The sequence below is a fragment of the Myotis nattereri genome (genome assembly GCF_964212035.1).
Source record: "Myotis nattereri genome assembly, chromosome: 5".
NCBI classification, from domain to species: Eukaryota; Metazoa; Chordata; class Mammalia; order Chiroptera; family Vespertilionidae; genus Myotis; species Myotis nattereri.
In genome coordinates, this window is record NC_138080.1 from 102511430 (window position 1) to 102530983 (window position 19554).

Below are 19554 nucleotides of genomic sequence, written 5' to 3' on the forward strand. Positions count from 1 at the left end.
GGGAACCAAACGACTTGGAAATTTGGGAGGCATGACTTCCCAAAGAAAATTTGGAAGACTGTGACCAAAAGAGGGAGACGGGATACTGGTCAGTAGGGAAAAAATGCTCCCTGTGCACTATTTCAGCTCCCCCTAGAGGTCCCATAAAACAACAGGACTTCCGCGTTTGGACGGCCACTTCTTGTGCCCTCTGAAGGGGACTGCTCTGAACCCTGCATCTCTTCCAGCCTGTGGTGATGCCTGTCTTAGGTCATCAGTTCTGGGGAGACTAAGATTGGAATCTTCCCTCTGGGGTTGAGCCATTCAACTTCTTATCACAGAGAGAAGTCCTATCACAACTTCTCATCACGTCCTGCCTCATCTGCCTTTATCCAGCTTCCTGCCTTCCCTCCACCCAAAGCTCTCTGCAGGAGTAGGGGACCGAGCCAGTCAAGGGGGAAATCAAGGCTGCAAGACCTGAGGGGTGGAGGCAAGGGGAGGCTGTAGTGCAAGGTCAGGCTTGGTCACATGTGCATTTCTGGGCAGCAAGTCTGGTAGTTTCCTCAGATTCTCCAAAGGAGGCAGGGCCCGAGGTTTGAGGAGCACAGGCGGAGAGAAAGAGTCACTAGAAAGAACATGCAAGAAAGCATCCATCACCCCTCCAGTGTCCCACGTGTGGTTGAGCTGCTGCCAGACCTGGCCATTCCACTGTCCTCAGAGCAGCTGGAGGACAGCAGCGAGGGCTGTACATGTGAATATGGAATTTAAATTAATTAGCTCTAAGAATCCACGCGTGCTGAGACACTTGGCTGGGGAGTGGGCAGACCGAGAAGGATCTATGGAATTTTCACTACACAGCACAGACATCTTGTCTCCCACCGTGTTTTGATAAACTAATGTTGGGCCACATTGTCTGCAGATTTGATCAAACTGGGTGGCCAGAGGCCTGGGCTCTCAGCAGGTCAAAGCCGTGCTGTGACTCTATCGTAGGTGAGCCTCTCTGGACTTGTGTCCAACAGGGTGACCACCAGGTCTCCTCTACCCTTTGGGGACCAGGAGGCTAGGACATGGTAGCTGAAAGCACTTTGCAAAGGCTAAATCCTGAAGGATCACATGACTGCCTTTAGATACGTGCCTCCGTGCTCTTGATTGTACTGTGAGTCTTAATTTGGCCCAATGATGATCAGACCTACTATCTGCAGGCACTGGGCAGTGTATAAAGAGCCGTGAATGGTATGTTCTCACTTGGTCGTCAGAACCCACCTCGAAGGCACAGGATACTCAGTCTCAAAGAAGTTAAGGGACAGGGCTCCCGACTCCTTCCTTAATGTTATTAAGTACCTGCAGTATACCAGGGAAAGTGCTAGAAGCTCCTGATGCCAAAATGATTTCTTAACAAAAATGACCTTTCATCAAGAAGGCCAGAGCCAAAACCCCAGCTCCAGGCCTCAGGCCCCAGTCCATGGTTGCTCACACGGCGCTGCCCCCACACTCACTGGCTAGCAGTTGTGGTCTTAGCTATGGTTGTAGGGGCCCGTGACTGCCATTGGTTTAGTACCTGTTATGTACTAAACAGGTGCATACTTTAAACATCTATAATAGTAAAAACGTAATATGCTAATTAGACCGGATGTCCTTCCGGACCAAGCCGGGGATGTGAGGGAAGCCCAGGTCCCGGGTACCAGAGGGAAGCTGGTGCCGGCAGCCTGGGAAAGAAAGGCCTACTCTTGCACGAATTTTGTGCATCAGGCCTCTAGTTATATAATAAATATATAATGGCTCATTTTCACAACAATTCTGAATGACGAATAATTGTTTTGTTTACATGTGAATATGGAATTTAAATTAATTAACTCTAAGAATCTATGCCTACTGAGACACTTGGCTGGGGAGTGAGCAAGGCTCAGGGAGTTTGCCCAATGTCATGTACCTGATAAACGGTCAGACCAGGTACCAACAACAGAAGCAGCGGAAACATTTATTGATCACCTACTATGTGCCAAGTAGCGCACTCTGAGGGTTTATGGATGTGTCACAAAGCCTTCAACCACAACTCAGGAGGAATGGTCGCTCTCTTTAGAGAGATTATGACTTGTCCACGGTCACATAGCTAGTGGTAAGAGGCTGTTGCCTGGTGATGAACCCAGTTCTCGGTTCCATTCTGCCAGGCTAGTGTCCCCCACAGCAAGGACAGTGCCTTGTTTATGCCTCTACCCCATCCCTGCAGCGCCTGCTTATTGTTGGCACTTGGCAGGCACTGCCTGGGTCTCTTAGATAAAAACATTTTCCTGGAGACGACATGCTGAGCAAAACGAAGTCAGGAACCGTCAGGCTGCTCGGAGGATGTCACGGCTCCTTGTCTCTCACAACCTTGGACGTGCCATCTGTTACCCTGCTCCCGCAATGCCACGGGCACACCGGTCATGCCCCCTTCTCGGCCCGCAGGATCGCCAACCTGAAGATCCAGCTGGCCAAGCTGGACAGTGAGGCCTGGCCTGGAGTGCTGGACTCGGAGAGGGACCGGCTGATCCTCATCAGCGAGAAGGAGGAGCTGCTGAAGGAGATGCGCTTCATCAGCCCCCGGAAGTGGACGCAGGGCGAGGTGGAGCAGCTGGAGATGGCCCGCAAGCGGCTGGAGAAGGACCTGCAGGCAGCCCGGGACACCCAGAGCAAGGCGCTGACCGAGAGGTGGGGCTGGGCCGGGGCCGGGAGGGGGCGTGTGGCCCTCCCCTCACTGCCCGTCCTGGGGCTGCCAGAGGTCCTTGTGTTTCATGAAAAGTGTTAGGATTTTTTTTTTTAATATTGAGAACTAATCCAAAAGTGTTTTTTTTAAATATATTTTTATTGATTTCAGAGAGGGAGGGAGGGAGAGAGACAGAAACAGCAGTGATGAGGGAGAATCATTGATCGGCTGCCTCCTGCACACCCCACACTGGGGATCGAACCCACAACCTGGGCATGTGCCCTGACCAGGAATTAACCATGACCTCCTGGTTCACAGGACAATGCTCAACTGCTGAGTCACGCTGGCCGGGCAAATCCGAAAGTTTTTTTAAAATACTAGGAAGGCTAAATCAGCTGCTTCCTGTGGGCCTGACTGAATCTGAAAGCCACTGGATTACATTCTTTGCTTTCAACCTTGCAACAAACTTTATTTACTTCATTGTCACACCAGTTTGCACACCCACACTGTAAGAGCACAACCTCACACCCACAGGAGGCCCGTAATCCCCAGCTTCTCATTCATTCATTCATTCATTCATTCATTCATTCATTGTGTCCATTACCTGTCACACAGTCCTTTATTTGAACCTCCTGGCAACCCTGAGGTTCATCTCCATTTTATAGATGAGGAAACGGAGGCTCCCCCAACATCCCTGAGTGGCAGAGCTGTGCGTAGATCCCAGGCTCACTGGCTCCGGAGCCCATGCTTGCTTTAGGCTGCTGCCCACGTAGAGGGTCTTTTATTATTGCCGTCATCCCCTGGGTGGCTTCCCTGGAACTGTAAGTTCACACAGCCAGTCCGGGAAGCCAGGATCTCCACTCCGCAGCAGCTGCTGAGCAGGTGACTTGAAGGTCCCCCAGGGCAGAGCCCTCTGGGGGACATGCAGAGGGAAGAGAGGCATGTGGGCAGGAGGAGAGGAGAGCCTGGGGAAGGGTAGGGACAGGCTGAAAGCTGTGAGCCTCTGCAGGCAAGAGGAGAAAGCTGACTCAATAGTCTTCGAATCTACAGCTGTTTGCTTCCCGACCACGTTTGTCTGTGTCCATCCCTCTGACTCTTGTCTCCTTAGGTCTCTTTCTGTTCCCATGTTACCCTCTCTCTCTCCTGTGTCTGGAAATGGGAGTATTATGCGCCTCATCTTCACACAATAGCCTTTCCATTCAAGATGCCTCTGAGGACAGGAATAGTTAAACCACACCACAGGGCCTGCCAAACCCCAGTCACAAATCAGTCAGAATGACAGACATCTCGACACCCCTTGTCCTAACCTCTCCCCTCCTGTAGGGCCTCCCACCACTTCTAAGAGCGGCTGTGCATTCAGGTGGGGTGCTTGTTAGAGTGTGGGCTCCCTGGCTGCCCCCCAGGGACCGGTTCCCCAGGCCTGGGATGCAGCCCAGGCTCTTGCATTTTTAACCAGCACCCCAGGTGCTAAGCTCAGCTTGTGCAGCTTCTGCATCCTCTGCCTTCGATGCTTGATGTGTTCTTGGCCTCCCAGCATGTGCCCGGCATCACACACAAATGCCATCTGGCCCGCTCGGCCCAGCGCCTCTGGGAGGAGGCCTCGGCGCCTGCGTGTTGCTGCCGGCGGCCACACCCTGTGCTCAGGAAGTCAAGGCCACCTGACTCCTGGCCCCCCAGCATCCTCCTGGGGCTTCAGTGGGGACCTGCTTTTACTCCCATAACACGCCTCTGTGGTTTTCTCCCAGAGAAGAGGAAAACGGAGGTAGAAGTGGGGGCCCCAGCGGCTCCTTGACCTCTTCCTTCCAGGGCTTTGCTCTTAGGGAGGGTCAGGGGTTCGGCCCTGTTTGTTCTGTAGAGAGTCAAGGATTCTGTTCATTTCGGGCTCCATATGCCCACCTGCTGCCTGCCCTGCCCCGGGCAGGACTCTGGAAGAACAGTGCCAGGGACGGTGGCCAAGGACCATGCCAAGGCCTCTCTGCCTGCTGCTCCAATGGTCTTTTCTGGAATTTCACAGGTTCCATTGACCATTAATAGTCCCCACCCATCCCTGACCACTGCTCAGGTGTCTAGAGCCAGCTCTGGTCTTCATTGCAGGGCCTGTGTTGAAGGCCTGGGATGCTGGTGGAGGGATAGTGTGGTTAGATCTTTCCATGGAAATGGAGGGAGGTAAAGTTGGGTAGAGTCCTAATTCTGCCACTAATTCTGTAGCTTTAGGTAAATTATTGGACCTAAGAACAACTTCTTCATACGTAAAGTGGTAAAAGCCATTACCTTACCTCGTTAGGGTTATTATGCAAATGAATTAAAACAATGTCATAGCACATTGTTTCTAGCACAGCACTTGGTATATTGTGTCTGATGATACAAGCCGTTGCTATGGATTATATGGGGAGCTCACATCTCCCCAAACGTTACAGGGAAATGCTTCCAGAAGGTTCTTGTGTGTTGGTGTGTCCACCTCCATGGGTACATGCCTGTGATTCCTCTTTCAGGGACACTTTCCTCGGGGCTCCCCCTCATGCCTTCTCTCCCTTCAGGTTGAAGTTAAACAGTAAGAGGAACCAGCTGGTGAGGGAACTGGAGGAAGCCACCCGGCAGGTGGCAGCTCTGCATTCCCAGCTGAAAAGGTGAGCGGTGGGCAGTGGGGACAGTGGTGTCTGGGGGCCGGCCAGGTGCAGGCGTCCCTCCTGCACGACACGGAGAGCAGACCTCAGGCCGGGGCCTTGGTGGGCAACTGAGTGTCGCTGGACTTCCACAGCACTTGTTTTTCTCAGATATTTCTCTTGTTTTAATATATTTTTATTGATTTCCGAGAAAAAGGGAGAGGGAGAGAGAGAGATAGAAATATCAATGATGAGAATCATTGATCGGCTGCCTCTTGCTGTGTTTTCAGATATTTCAACCGTAGCCTTTGTTATAAGTGATACTGCATTTCCACTTACCCTTAGGATATAGTTCCCTTTTAATACACACACACACACACACACACACACACACACACACATATATATATTAAAGCATAACAGAGTTGATTTGAATTAACATATTATTTCGGGCTAGATTCAAATATGGGAAGATACCATGAAAATGGAAAGCAGTCCTGACCGGTTTGGCTCAGTGGATAGAGCATCAGCCTGCGGACCAAAGGGTCCCGGGTTCGATTCTGATCAAGGGCATGTACCTTGGTTGCGGGCACATCCCCAGTAGGGGGTGTGCAGGAGGCAGCTGATCAATGTTTCTCGCTCATCGATGTTTCTAACTCTCTATCTCTCTCCCTTCCTCTCTGTAAAAAATCAATAAAATATATTTTTAAAAAAATTTGTAGGAAATGCAAATTAAAAAAGAAAGAAAGAAAGAAAATGGAAAGCAGCCAGCGGAGGTTTGGGAAACAGAGAAACAGAGGGGGAAATGAGCTTTAAGGCAGTTGGCTTGGGTTCGAATCCCAGCTCTGCCAGTTTCTGATTGGGTTGCCTTCTTGGGGTATCAGTTTCCTTTAGTGAAATGGGGGTGCATGGTCTACCCTGGAGACTGTCAAGGGGGTCCAGCGAGATCATGCACTCTGAGTGCTTAGGTGCTTCTCAGAGCCGGGCAGGAAGTCCCGGCTGTCCCAGCCGCTCCGTGTGTCCTCACCCTCCATCCTCTCCCTGCCCCCAGCCTCTCGAGCAGCATGCAGTCCCTGTCCTCGGGCAGCAGCCCTGGGTCCCTCACGTCCAGCCGGGGCTCCCTGGCTGCCTCCAGCCTGGACTCCTCCGCCTCCGCCAGCTTCACTGACCTCTACTATGACCCCTTCGAGCAGCTGGACTCGGAACTGCAGAGCAAGGTGGAGTTCCTGCTCCTGGAGGGGGCCACGGGCTTCCGGCCCTCGGGCTACATCACCACCATCCACGAGGACGAGGTGGCCAAGACCCAGAGGGCCGAGGGGGGCGGCCGCCTGCAGGCCCTGCGCTCCCTGACCGGCACCCCGAAGTCCATGACTTCTCTGTCTCCACGCTCCTCCCTCTCCTCCCCTTCCCCGCCCTGCTCCCCTCTCATCGATGACCCCCTCCTGGCTGGAGACGCCTTCCTGAGCCCCCTGGAGTTTGAAGATACGGAGCTGAGTGCCACTCTTTGCGAACTGAGCCTTGGCAGTGGCAGCCGGGAGAGGTACCAGCTGGAGGAACCCGGAATGGAGGGCAAGCAGCTGGGCCAAGGTAGAGAACACAAGCACAGCGGGAGGGCAGGAGCCTCCAGGAGGGAGGGAGAGGGGAACTGTGCTCAGGCCTGGGCACGGACCGCAATGATAATCATGATCATTATCATACCATAGGGTTTATGGATTTATTTATTCATTCAGTAGAGTGTACTTACATGTTCTACGTCTTGGGCTAAGGGTTTTTCCGTGGTGGATTCATTCATTCAGCAGGTAATTATCATTAAGTACATACTGAAATGAAATGCCAGTCCCGTGCGAATGGATGCACATGGCTCATACATTCATTCAGCAGATGTGCCATGCACCAGGCACTGGGCTAGTCACAGGGACACAGTATTCAGGACAGACGGGTCCATGCTCCCATAAAGCGTCTGTGCTAATGAAGGCCCAGGTGGTTACTGTACAACCAGGCCAATAAAAGCACTGGGAGGAAATTACACTAGGGGATGTGATGGAGGCTTTCAGGTTGGGTTGTGAAGGAGGGTGGCCTTGAACTGGGGCTTCCACAGGGGGAACGAGCCAGCCTTGGGGGAAGCAAGAACAAGTCTCTGAGGTCAGAGTGAGGGGTCTGCAGGAGGAGCCAGGCGTCGGGATCACCAGCAGGGCTGGAGATGCAGGGGGATTCTGGTCCCGGAAAGCCTGGGGGCCTGTGGGAAGGAGTTTGGGTTTTATCCTAATTGCAGTGGGGATCCATGTGAGTGTTTGCAGCCAGGGAATGTGATCTGACTCCCATTCTGCATGGGGTCGGATTGAGATTCATGTTGGAATGTCCCAAACAGAAGGCATTGCTGAAGATGGCAGCTAAGACTTTTCGAGAGAAAGCCGCGTAATAAATCATAACAGCTAACATTTATCGGGGTGCATCAAAGGTGGGCGATGTGCGTTATAGCGTGCAATAGCTTACTTGTATTGTGCCCACTTCACAGATGAGAAAACAGCAGTTTAGAGAGGTGACATCACTTGCCGTAGCCCCCCCCACCCCCACCCCCCCCCACACACAGAAGTGGGAAAGCAAGGATTGGAATATGGGTGTTCCTTTGACCCAAGAACCCAACATCTTTGTTGTCACTCTCCTCTTAGCATGTGAAGTAGCCCAGGGTGTTCGTTCCTGGGACGCTTCGGCGCTCTCTGGCCCCACTGTGCCTGCCTGACCTTGGGTGTGAAGGTTAGGACTGAGCAGGTGCTCAGTAAGCTCACCTTCAGCTCTGGCCTTTCCTGGCTATGACGTACTGAGTGCAGGTATACAAGACACCGTTATGCATATGTGCTCATTTAAGCCTCACAGCAACTCTGAGGTAGGTGCTGCTCTATCCCCATAAAACAGAAGAAGGAAGTGAGGCGCGGTGAGGTTACACGGCTTGTCCGAGGTCAGTGTCACGGCTAGGAAGCGGAAGTGTCAGGATGGGTGCCAGGCCTGCCCGGAACCCACGTCAAGCCGGTGCCGGCTCCGTCTGCCTCAGGTGCCTGCTCCTGCCTCCTCGAGTGGCCAACTAGAAGCCGGACCCATCTAAGCATCGAGGCTACAGGAATGGGCAGGAGGGCCATGCGGTGCCCAGAATTATCCCTTTGTGTGCAAGGGAGAGCCAGATTCCCTCGTTAATTAGAGGCTCCGCTGCGTGAGTTTCCTTAGATGAGGAGCCGAGAGACCCCTGGGCTCCCTAGCATACTGCGTGCTCTCAAACAGAATAAAAGCAGGCTTCCTCCTACAGCAGGTGGCAATTTCAGACAGTTGGTCCCTGCAGAGGAGGTGCAGGTGGGACCTCTAACAAACTTGACCCCAGCCGACACTCAGACCCCAGCCAGGTGCCAGGAGTGACTCCCCTCCTGCCCCCACAGTGTCCTTTCGGGCCATGGGCCAGAGACAGCCCCTCTTAGGATGGCGTTTCCGTCATGCCACCTCCAGAACCTCCCCACAGTGATCGATGCCAGGCTGAGCCCAGACGCTAAGCAGGTTAAGGGATTAGGGCTGCCGTTCAGTCAGCAGACAAATTAATCTCCGTAAGTGGTTTAGCGGAGGGTGGAGATGCGGGGGTCCAGAGACAGGAGGTCTGCAGGCTGCAGCAGGTGTGCGCCCCAGGCTGGAAAAGCCACCCCAGGTGGCTGCTTGCATCTCCCAGGCTCCCACCACATCCCTTTCCCCGGCCTGCTCACCCCCAGCCTCTCCAGTCTGCCCTCACTCCACCCCCCGCCCCCAGAGACTTGTGAGGGCCTCCGTCAAGGGCAGGGAGCTGAGCTGAGCTAGGGGTGGAATGGGACAGGCCGAGTGGCAGAGCCAGTGCTTCTGTCCTTCCCGCCTCTCCCTTGCCCTTCCCGAGGGTCCAGGTGTGTAGGGATTCACCCGGAAGGCATGGGGGTGTCATCGCAGTAAGGACCGAGGTAATGGGTTTTGTAGAGCGCTTTCCCCACACCAGTCTATGCTACAAACTTCTCTGTAGTGTCCGAGTGAGTCTTCCCAACAGCCCTACAAGGTGAGTATTCTCCCCATTTTACAGATGAGGAATCGGGGCTCACAGACGTGACATCGGTGTCCCAGTATCTTTTTTAAAAAAATATATTTTTATTAATTTCGGAGAGCAAGGGGGGGGGGGAGAGAGAGAGAGAGAGAGAGAAACATCAGTGATGAGAGAGAATCACCGATGGGCTGCCTCCTGCACTCCCTCTGCTGGGTAGTGAGCCCACAACCCAGGCATGTGACCTGACCGGGAATCGAAACATGACCTCCTGGTTCACAGGTCAGTGCTCAACCACTGAGCCATGCCGGCCGGGCAGTGAGTGTCTCAATATCTTGAAGCAGTAAGTGGTGGAGCTGAGAACTGAACCCAGGCAGTTTCACCCAGGCGTCAAACACAGAATCAGATGCTCCCCTTTCTTCACCCCGAAGCGAGGCGGCAGCTGGCTGTCGCGTTCACAGGTGGTTGGAATTTGTCAGGACCCTCTTAGGACAGAGGGTGGATGGATCTCAAGTGTGTGTTGCAAAGGCAGTGCCCTGGTTCTGAACCCCACCTTGCCACCCTTCTCCCACCTCTCCCTCCAGCTGTGAATACGGCCCAGGGGTGTGGCCTCAAAGTGGCCTGCGTCTCGGCTGCCGTGTCGGATGAATCCGTGGCCGGGGACAGTGGCGTGTATGAGGCTTCCGTACAGAGGTGGGTCCCTGAGACCTGAGTCTCTGGGAACTGTGATCCCGCAGACGTTGGGCCCCCAAGATGTGTGGGAGGGGCGTCCCCAACAGCAGGGCATGCCCCGGGGACCCCACCTTCCCCCAGCAGCCAAAGATGCAGGCAGGGCAGCTCCTTGTAGGGCTGGGGTGCTTCAGATTTGGGAGAGCGCTAGTTTCGTGGTCGCCATTAAGGGGCATAAGACTAGGGGAGCATATACTAGAGAAAGGGGAGCCCCTTCAAGTCAGACCAGGAGCGATGGTGGAAAGGCAGGGTGTGCAGGGGGGCTGAGCAGACCTGCCAACCTTTTCTCCTTGAGGAGCGACCGCACCTTCCCGGACAGAGCCCAGGTCGCTGCAAGGGATTCTGATGCCTGCCTTTCCCACGTGCCTTCCAGACTCGGTGCATCATCAGAAGCCCCTGCTTTCGACAGTGAGGAGCCAGACGCGGTGGGAGCAACCCGGGTTCAGGTTGCCCTGCAGTAAGTAACGGGGAGAGGGGACAGAGGGTCTGTGCAAGGCCTCTTCCTCCTGGACAGCATCTGCCCAGCCCGCTGCCCAGGGAGGAAGGCAGAGCAGCAGGACCTGCTGACAGGGTGGACGCCTAGTTAAAAGGGGCCACCCTTCCTGTGCCTCCCAGCACCCACTTTACAAGAGAAAAATGAGGTTTGATGACCTTGTTACGTGCCCCGACTCACTGCGTGGGCCAGTGGCAGAGCCAGCCCCTGCCTGAGCCCTTCCTGCCTCTCGTTGCTGTGGCTTTTGTCGCAGCATCTCAACCAGGTCTCCACCATCTGGACCGAAGTCACCCCCTGGGGGCCGCAGCCCAGATGAGTGGTTCTTGTTTTCTCTTGATCGGGGATGGCCTCCATTGTTTAAAAAAAGTTTGCCATTTTAACCATTTTTTTTTTTTAAAGTGGTTTTTCGAGGGAGGAAGGGAGAGAGAGAGAAACATTGATGTGAGAGAGACCCATTACCTGGTTGCTTCCTGAACGTGGCCCAACTGGGGATCGAGTCCACAACCTGGGAATGTGCCCTGACCAGGAATCGAACACACCAACCACCTCTTGGTTCATGGGATGACACTCCAAACAACTGAGCCACCACACCAGCCAGGGCCTCAATATCTTTTTAGCAGATTTTTAAATTGATTTTTAGAGAGAGAGGAAGGGAGAGGGAGAGAAACATCAATGTGAGAGCAAAAACATGGATCAATCCCCTGCCCCCCTGGTACCCCCTACAGGGGATTGGGATTGAGCCCGCAATCCAGGCATGTGGCCTGACTGAGAATCAAACTGGCCACCTTTCTCTGCAGAGGTCTCAACACCCAGCCAACACCCACCAGGGCCTCAGTATTTTTTTTTTAATAAGAATTAATTGCCAATATTTAAGTATCAGGAAATTTCACACAAAATTCTGACTTCCCTTTAAAGTTCGTCCTTCCCTGCTCCTGCGTTCCTGCATAGCAGCGAAGCGCTGGTCTGTGCTGTCTGACTCACCACAGTCTCCAGAGCTGCCGGGAGCCGCGTCTGTGATTATTAAGAGAGAGACAGCCCAACCGGCCTGGCTCAGTGGTTGAGCATTGACCTATGAACCATGAGGTCACGGTTCAACTCCCAGTCAGGGCGCATGCCCGGGTTGCGGACTCCATCCCCATTGTGGGGCGTGCAGGAGGCAGCCGATCAATGATTCTCTCTCATCATTGATGTTTCTATCTCTCTCCCCGTCTCCCTTCCTCTCTGAAATCAATAAAAACATATTTAAAGGAGAAAAGAGAGAGACACATGCGTTACCCTCAGGTGCTCCATATGCCCCTTTTCCTTGCAGGTATGATGAGAAGAATAAGCAGTTTGCAATATTAATCGTCCAGCTGAGTAACCTTTCTGCCCTGTTGTTGCAGCAGGACCAGAAAGTGTGAGTATCTAGCGGACAAGGTGAAGTGTGTGTCTTCCTCTCCGCAGCCATCCCTGGGCCACTCTCCTGCTCGGACAGCGGCCTCTGTAAACCCGCTGCGGGTGTTTCATGCCTGTGACCTTGACGCTAAGGGTCAGGCAGCGAATGTGATGCAGGCACGGTGGCAAACACGCCCGCTCTCATGAGAAGCCCTCTGGACCCTTCGGTTCCTTCACACGTACGTCCTGAGCACCGGCCGTGTGCCAGCACGAAGAACAGGCCAGGGAGCAAATCCCCGCGCCTGTGAACTTGAGGCCCCATGAAGAAGGTGGCCATGGCCCCTCTGTCTGCTCTGAGCTCAGGTGTTCCCCGCAGAGACAGCCGCGCCATCCTCAAGCGTCAGGGCCATCCCTGTGCTTCTGTCGGGATTTCCTTGGAATGGATCATCCGGCAAATACCTACCCTCTGCCTGTTGGCTCCTCACTGCAGACGGGTTCTGTTTCATGGAGCTCGTCTGCCTACCTGTTCTCCTCTCACTACACCCTAAGCCCTGATGACAGCAGCAGGAGCTCCTGTTTCTGTGGTCTGCACCCAGCCAGCCTCCGGGGGTGCGCCATGCGGGAAGGAGGGGGGCAGGAGGAAAGCCGGCCAAGCAGAAGGAAGATGGGATAGCACCCAGGGGTTGTTTTCTGTCTCACGCTCACCCACGCTCACCGGGTTGGGGAAGCTTCTGCATAGCTCATGGGTCCTCCCACAGGTATCTGGGCGAGAGAGCCTAAGAGCGAGCTGTCTGGGTCCAAGGGTAAATGCATCTGTGATTTTGTTCGGATGGCACGTTCCCCTCTGCAGGGGTCGTCACACTTGGCCTTCCTACCAGCAGCGGTATGAGGGCTCCTCGGGGGTAACAAGCAGCCTCGTCGGTCCTGCACGTGGACCTTTGCACGCTGCTGGCCTCAGGCTCCCCATGCGTTGCGGTCCTAAGGACTTGGGAGATTCAGGGGGAGGAAGAGCAGTGTGTTATCCTTAGGGGCCCTCTGTATCCTTCACACACACACCTGCGTGACGACCTGAGAAATGACAGTTGTTCACTCTGGCATTTGCAGCACGCGGTTAGCCCCGCACGCCAGGCCCAGACCTGGGCTGACCCGGGCTCTCCTGCATCTCTGTCTCCCTCCAGGAACATCCGTGTGGCCGTCCTTCCCTGCTCCGAAAGCACCACCTGCCTGTTCCGGACGCGGCCTCTGGACGCCTCGGACGCCCTCGTGTTCAATGAGGTGTTCTGGGTGTCCATGTCCTACCCAGCCCTTCACCAGAAGACCTTAAGAGTCGACGTCTGTACCACTGACCAGAGCCATCCGGAGGATTGCCTGGTGAGGGCTGTGTCTGTCTGTCTGTCTGTCTGTCCTCTGGGGAATGGTGCATCGTGTTCTTCAGGGAGAAGGACTGGAGAAAAGGCTCTAGGCTCAGCTGGGCTTCTGGGCAGAGACCTTTCCACGGGCAGACGGCACTCTCAGACTTATTGGGGGTGCAGGAGCTCGTTTCACAGGAGGAAGAGTGACAGCCCTGAAAGTGGTTTTTAAGATGCCAGGACCTTGACGATAACTAGCCACATGCCGTGGCTTTACCATGCGGCACTACAGGAGAACACATCTACAGGGGCTCAGATCCCACCTTCACCGCTCGAGGTGTAGCTGGGTGACGTTGGGCAAGTTACTTAACCTCTCTGGTCCTGTTTTCTCATCCATAAAATGCAAATGGTGATGCCTGTCTCGTGCCCACTAGAAGAGTCGTTATAAGGATTACAAGAGACAGTTCATGTAAAGCACCTACTCAAGTGTCTGGCACACAGTAGGTTCTCATTGGATGGGGCCACTGCTAGTCCACGCCCTGGAGCAGAGCCCCTCCAACTTCCTTCCCCTCCCTCTCCTCCTCTTCCTCCTCTTCCTACTCCTCCTCCTCCTCCTCCCCCCCATTGGCCGAAGTCAGGATTAGAGATGAAGTAGCTCCGGGTACATTTGTGTTCCAAGAAAGCCATTCCCTAGAGCCAGGCTGACCCAAGTACATAGAAATGTTGCTCAGTTTTCTCATCTGTAAAATGGGGCTTCAAAGCTAACTCGGGCGCTTGTTGTAATGCACACATGAGTTAAGAGAAGTGGGGAACCTCCTTGCTCTCCATCCCCGACCCTGACGTGTTTGTGCTGTGAAACCCTGGTCTGCCGGGGAGTTGGGGGCCGCAGCTTTGGAATGCTGGCCCTGAGGCTGTCACCAGCCCTGAGCTTCCCTGCGCAGCCCTGAGTTCCCTAAGACAGTTCCTCTCTCAGTCTGTTTCCTTATCTGACAGGTGGCTCTCTGGGGGTTAAGTGAGGTGCTCAAGCAGCACTTCCCAAACTGGTGAGAGACACACACAGGTTACCCGGGGCTCTGGTGAGAACGCAGAGTCTGGTTCAGCAAGTCTGCGATGGGGTCCGAGGTGATGGGGTCCGAGGTTCTGCATTTTGACATGCCCCCAGGAGATGCTGGCACTGCTGGTGCCATAGCAAGGATGCAGAGCAGTGAAGAGTCTCCCTGGAAGCTGGCTCCTGTCCCTCCTCAGCTGGGTACATCACTGCATCTGCGGTTGTCATTAGTACCGACAGTTAGGCAACAGTCAGCATTTATGTGGCAGGCCCTGGGCTAAGCTCCTTACGTGTATTCTCTCTATTGGTTCTCAGTCAGTCTTATAAAATAGGTCCTATTCTACCAGTGAGGAGACTGAGGCACAAAGAGGAGAAAGGACTTTCTCAAGGTCACACAGTCAGGAGGTGGCAGGTGCAGAGTTAGAACCCAGGCAGGTTCGCCTCTGCAGCTCACCCAGGTCAGCCCCTCGGTGCGTCCTCACCGTGCTCCCTGGAGCCCACAGGTGGGGACGGTGACCGAAGGGTGTGGCAGGCATGGAGGATGCTGAGTGACAGCAGAGCGCTTTTCCAAGCCCGGGCTCCCCCCAGCCTAGTGTTTCCGCAGCCCTGGCCATGCCTAGATGAGCAAAGACTCCGTCCTGTTTTCTTCTCCTAATTGGACGCCTTTTATTCCTCCTCCCTAATTGATGTCTGGCCAGTGCCGGTTGCCATGGCAGCAGCCAAGCGCTCATCCCACCGTGGCTTGTCTCCATCCTCGGCCAATGAGAGGCCTGTTTCTCCGTGTCCTGTGGGGAGATGGAGTGTCAGGCTGTCGTGTTCTGGTGGCTGGAGGAGGCGAGGAAGTGAGACACGAGGGGAGAGGGCTGTCTGCTTCCACGCAGAGGCCCCCTCACTGCTGCACTTGCAGAGTCTGAGCCATCTGTCCGCCAGACCACAGTAGTGCCCATCCTGAGTGTGTCCGTGTGTCTCGTGCTGGGCTGGGAACTTCGTGTGCAGTGTCCCGCTTCATCCTCACAGCAGCCCTGAGAAGCAGCATTAGGATTACCGCTGTTTGACAGATGAGGGATCAAGGCTAAGTAACTTCCCCGGGCCATCCAGGGAGTAGGTGGAGGAGTCTGGGTGTGCACACAGATCCCACGTCCCTTGTGCGGAGCCATTGCACTGTCCTGCTTCTCACAGGGTCACTGTGCCCCAGACCCAGATTAGGGGTTCGGAGGAGTACGTGGCCTGCCTTCCCCGGTATCGCAGGCCTCAGCCCTATCAGATGCTCTAGCGTGGCCTCACGGGTCACAGGCTGTCCGGTGGGGCCCTGGTTGCCCACCCCGACCACTGAGCTCAGCGCCACAGGTCCTGTGTAGGCAGTCCATTTCCCAGGCTGCACTCATGGCCTGTGGATAACCGCACGGTGGCTCCCACCCTTCCTCACCTTGCCACCCCCGCGTGGCACAACCCCAGGCCTGTCGCAGTGTACTCTCTCCCCCTGCGCAACAGAAGCACTCGGCTGTGCTGGGTGGCGTCACTTTGTCGTCATGTCTCGAAGCTCCCGTGAGCCCTGTTGCCGCTCAGCACTCTTCTCGTCTCCGTAGACGGCTCCCTCCCCGCTCCTCCCAGTGCTGAGTTCTTTCCCTCTCTCCAGCCTCCAGCACCACAGAGGGTGGGGCCCTGGCTTCACTCAGTGAGAGGTTAGAAGGAACCCGAAGAATTCCCACAGCTCCCACCACCTCTAGCTGGTCTCATGGGTTCTGCCATTTCCCCTGGTTCTAAGGATGGACTCTCCCCACCCCCATCTCTGGCCATTCTCTCTCATGGACGGCACGGCCGCCATGATTCTGCTCCATCCTGTCTTCAGGACTGCTGTCTCCACCGCATCTGGCCGGTCAATAGACCAACATGCTGTTATTTCTCCTATGCTTCACAAAACCTTTTTTTTTTTTAACCCCATTTCTACCTGCTCCTGTTATCTTGGATTTCAGCCCCAAGGCTTGCTCCAGCCTCCTTGTGCCCTTGAATACACCTGCAAGTTCCCCCCTCTAGGCGTTCCCACTTGCTGTCTCTTCTCCGAAATATTGATGGACAAGGCTCACTCCCTTGCCTCATTCTGGGCTTAACCCACGTGCTGCCCACCTCAGTGAGGTCCTTTTATTTTTTAATATATTTTTATTAATTCCAGAGAGGAAGGTGAGAGGGAGAGAGAGAGAGATAGAAACATCAATGATAGAGAATCATTGATTGGCTGCCCCTGCACGCCCCCTACTGGGGATTGAGCCAGCAATGTGGGCATGTGCCTTTGATCAGAATCGAATCCGGGACCTTTCAGTCCGCATGCCAGTGCTCTATCCATTGAGCCAAACCAGCTAGGGCTCAGTGAGGTCTTTTTGCCACCCTGTGGACAATCACACTCCCCATCCTCTCTTATCCCCTCGTATACCCTTCCCCTGTATTATTTTCCCTGCAGCTTTTCATCACCTAACATTTGTCTATAGCACAGATTTCAGGGTACACATCATTCTCACATTTTATCATCTCTGAAGGTAAGATGTAATTTATACTAGATGGCGGCTCCTCTCTATTCAGTTGATTTGTTGTAGTTTGTTTTATTCTTAAGGGATCTATTTACATGATTCAAAGAAAAATTGTTTAGAAAGGTTTACTATAGAGAAATCCTCCTCTCTTTATCCTGTCCACCCCAGTCGCACCACCTACTATATAGGTAACCACATTCATTGGCTTCTTTTTTCTCTTTCCATTATTTCTTTTATATATATATATATTTTTTGATTTCAGAGAGGAAGGGAGAGGGAGAAAGAGATAGAAATATCAACGATGAGAGAAAGTCACTGATCAGCTGCCTCCTGCACGCCCCACACTGGGGATCGAGCCCACAACCCAGGCATGTGCCCGGACTGGGAATCGAACCCTGACCTCCTGGTTCATAGGTCGCCGCTCAACCACTGAGCCACACCGGCCGGACTCCATTTTTTCTTGTTGTACATAGGATCATGTGATCATGTTCACTCCCCCTTGTACCTCAAATATTTCTTATAGAAAATGTGACACACTATATATTCTGTCCTGCATTATCCTATTTTTCTCTTTAACAATCAAGCCTGGGGATCTCTCCATTTCAGAACCTAGAGATAAACATTTAATAAGCTTTTGGCAAATGAGCAAAGCAGTGAATGGATAATTCGTGAATGCATGATTGTTGGAAGTGATCAACACCTAGCCCTCCCTTCTGCCCCGGAAGCTTCCGTCCCACCCGGAGTGATATTTTCCATACGGGAGCCAAATTCCCCCGCTCTCCTTGTCATCCCTGCTCCTAACTCTCCCTTTTCCCTCCTCAACAGGGAGGTGCCCAGATCAGCCTGGCTGAGGTGTGCCGGTCTGGGGAGAGGTCGACTCGCTGGTACAACCTCCTGAGCTACAAATACTTGAAGCAACAGAGCAGGGAACCCAAGCCAGGGGGAGCCCGGGCCCCCACCCCCGGGCCTGAGAGCACGGTGAGTGGGGGTGGGGTGGGGGGCCCTCTGGCACAGGCAGGGGGGTGGCGGGGGAGGGGACAGGGTAGGAGAGATCTCCCCCACCTGCAGCTTTCTCCTTCCCGATTGTGCCCTCACCTCTGTCTTTCCTTGTCCTGATACAGCTTGTGTGGCAAACACCTTCACTCAGCACATTTTAAACATGAATTGGGGAAGAAAAGAAAAAAACTGTGGAGGGCACAAAATTAGCCTTTATTGAGACCCTACTACGTGCCTAGTGGAGGCTTTCTATAAGAGGCAGAGGGAAACCATGGGAAGAACAGCCAAGAGACGGGAGTGAGGGGTTTCTCTCTCTCTCTCTCTCTCTCTCTCTCTTTAGTATATATATATTTTTTTAAGATTTTTTTTTAATTCTTCACTCAGTTTTTTTTAGTTTTTGTTTTTTTTATTGATTTCAAAGAGGAAGGGAGAGGGAGAGAGAAATAGAAACATCAATGATGAGAGAGAATCATTGATCGGCTGCCTCCTGCACATCCCCTACTGGGGATCAAGCCCACAACCCAAACATGTGCCCTTGACTGGAATCGAACCCGGGACCTTTCAGTCTGCAGGCTGACGCTCTATCCACTGAGCCAAACCGGCTAGGGCTTTAGTATATTTTTATTGGTTTCAGAGAGGAAGGGAAAAGGGGAGAGGACAGAAACATCAATGATGAGAGAGAACCATTGATCGGCTGCCTCCTGCACACCCCACAGTGGGGATCGAGCCCGCAACCCAGGCATGTGTCCTGACTGGGGAATTGAACCTGACCTCCTGGTTCATAGGTTGACACTCAACCACTGAGCCACACCAGCTGGGCAAGAGACTGGGGCTTTCTTAGTTGGTGGCAGTGGTCCGTCATTTCACCTGTCAGCTTCTGCACTTGTGCTCTGGGTCAGAGAAGGTTGTTAGGAAGCTTTGGAGAAGTGCCTGTAAAGAGCACTTGATCAGTGATGTCTGTTTTGTCATTAGTTTTTCTTGAAAAACCTCACATTTGCCTTTTTTTTTTTTTAGTTAAAAAATAGGTATTTTCATTTTAGTGTGGTACACTTTCACCTATGAACTATCCTTAAACTCTTTCCTGCACTTGGAAAGCCCACATCCGCTGGCCACGTAGACCGGCCAGGGCTCTGTTGAGCAATGAAGTTGCCCTTGAACACAGAGTGATGGGGTCCTAATGGGGTCCTAATGGGGTCCCCTGAGAGCATGTTAGGGATCCTGTAATGCTTCTTCCCTCCATCAGTACTTGGTTACTTTGGGCAGTCACTGCCTAGAATTTCAGTGGACGGAATGGGCTAGGTCACCCAGGTAAGGAGAAGGGTCATAATTAAATCTATTTACTCCTCCTCCTCCTCCTCCTCCTCCTCATTTTTCATCATCATCATCATTTTCTGTACTTCCTTCTTGGTCAGGCACTGTCCTGATTATGTACAGTTTACCAAGGTTCAGAAAGGTTGCCTAAGGACAAATATCTAATAAGCAAAAAAGCTGTATCGCAAACCCATGTCTCCCACACTCCAAACACGTGACCATGAGCTGGCAAAGGTCTTAACAAGACCCCTCTGCTTTCTAGAGCCTGTTCTTGGATAAGTCACATTAACCTGAGGCACATTCGTTTTCTCTTTCCCTTTCCTCAAGGGCATAATCATAATCTCTCCCAGCCAGGGTGGCTGCAAAGGTTCAGTTAGATGCTACGTATAAGCCATTTACCAGTGCCTGGCACATACTAGGCCTTCGAC

General features: G+C 53.4%; 1 protein-coding gene across 2 annotated transcripts in view; it reads left to right on the forward strand.

Annotated features, from left to right (window-relative positions):
- The window catches only part of WWC1 (WW and C2 domain containing 1), a gene marked incomplete at its 5' end in the record, with an annotated part of 121399 nt that overhangs the window by 82534 nt on the left and 19311 nt on the right, over positions 1 to 19554 (forward strand). Inside the window, 8 exons of one of the 2 annotated variants that reach the window (XM_081092167.1) lie at positions 2425 to 2667; positions 5200 to 5289; positions 6317 to 6852; positions 9889 to 9997; positions 10329 to 10490; positions 11836 to 11922; positions 13079 to 13271; positions 17645 to 17797. In XM_081092167.1, coding sequence (XP_080948293.1) covers positions 2425 to 2667; positions 5200 to 5289; positions 6317 to 6852; positions 9889 to 9997; positions 10329 to 10490; positions 11836 to 11922; positions 13079 to 13271; positions 17645 to 17797 — 1573 coding nt within the window. The remainder of the gene's footprint in view (positions 1 to 2424; positions 2668 to 5199; positions 5290 to 6316; positions 6853 to 9888; positions 9998 to 10328; positions 10491 to 11835; positions 11923 to 13078; positions 13272 to 17644; positions 17798 to 19554) is intronic. The other variant, XM_081092168.1, reaches the window with a different exon arrangement.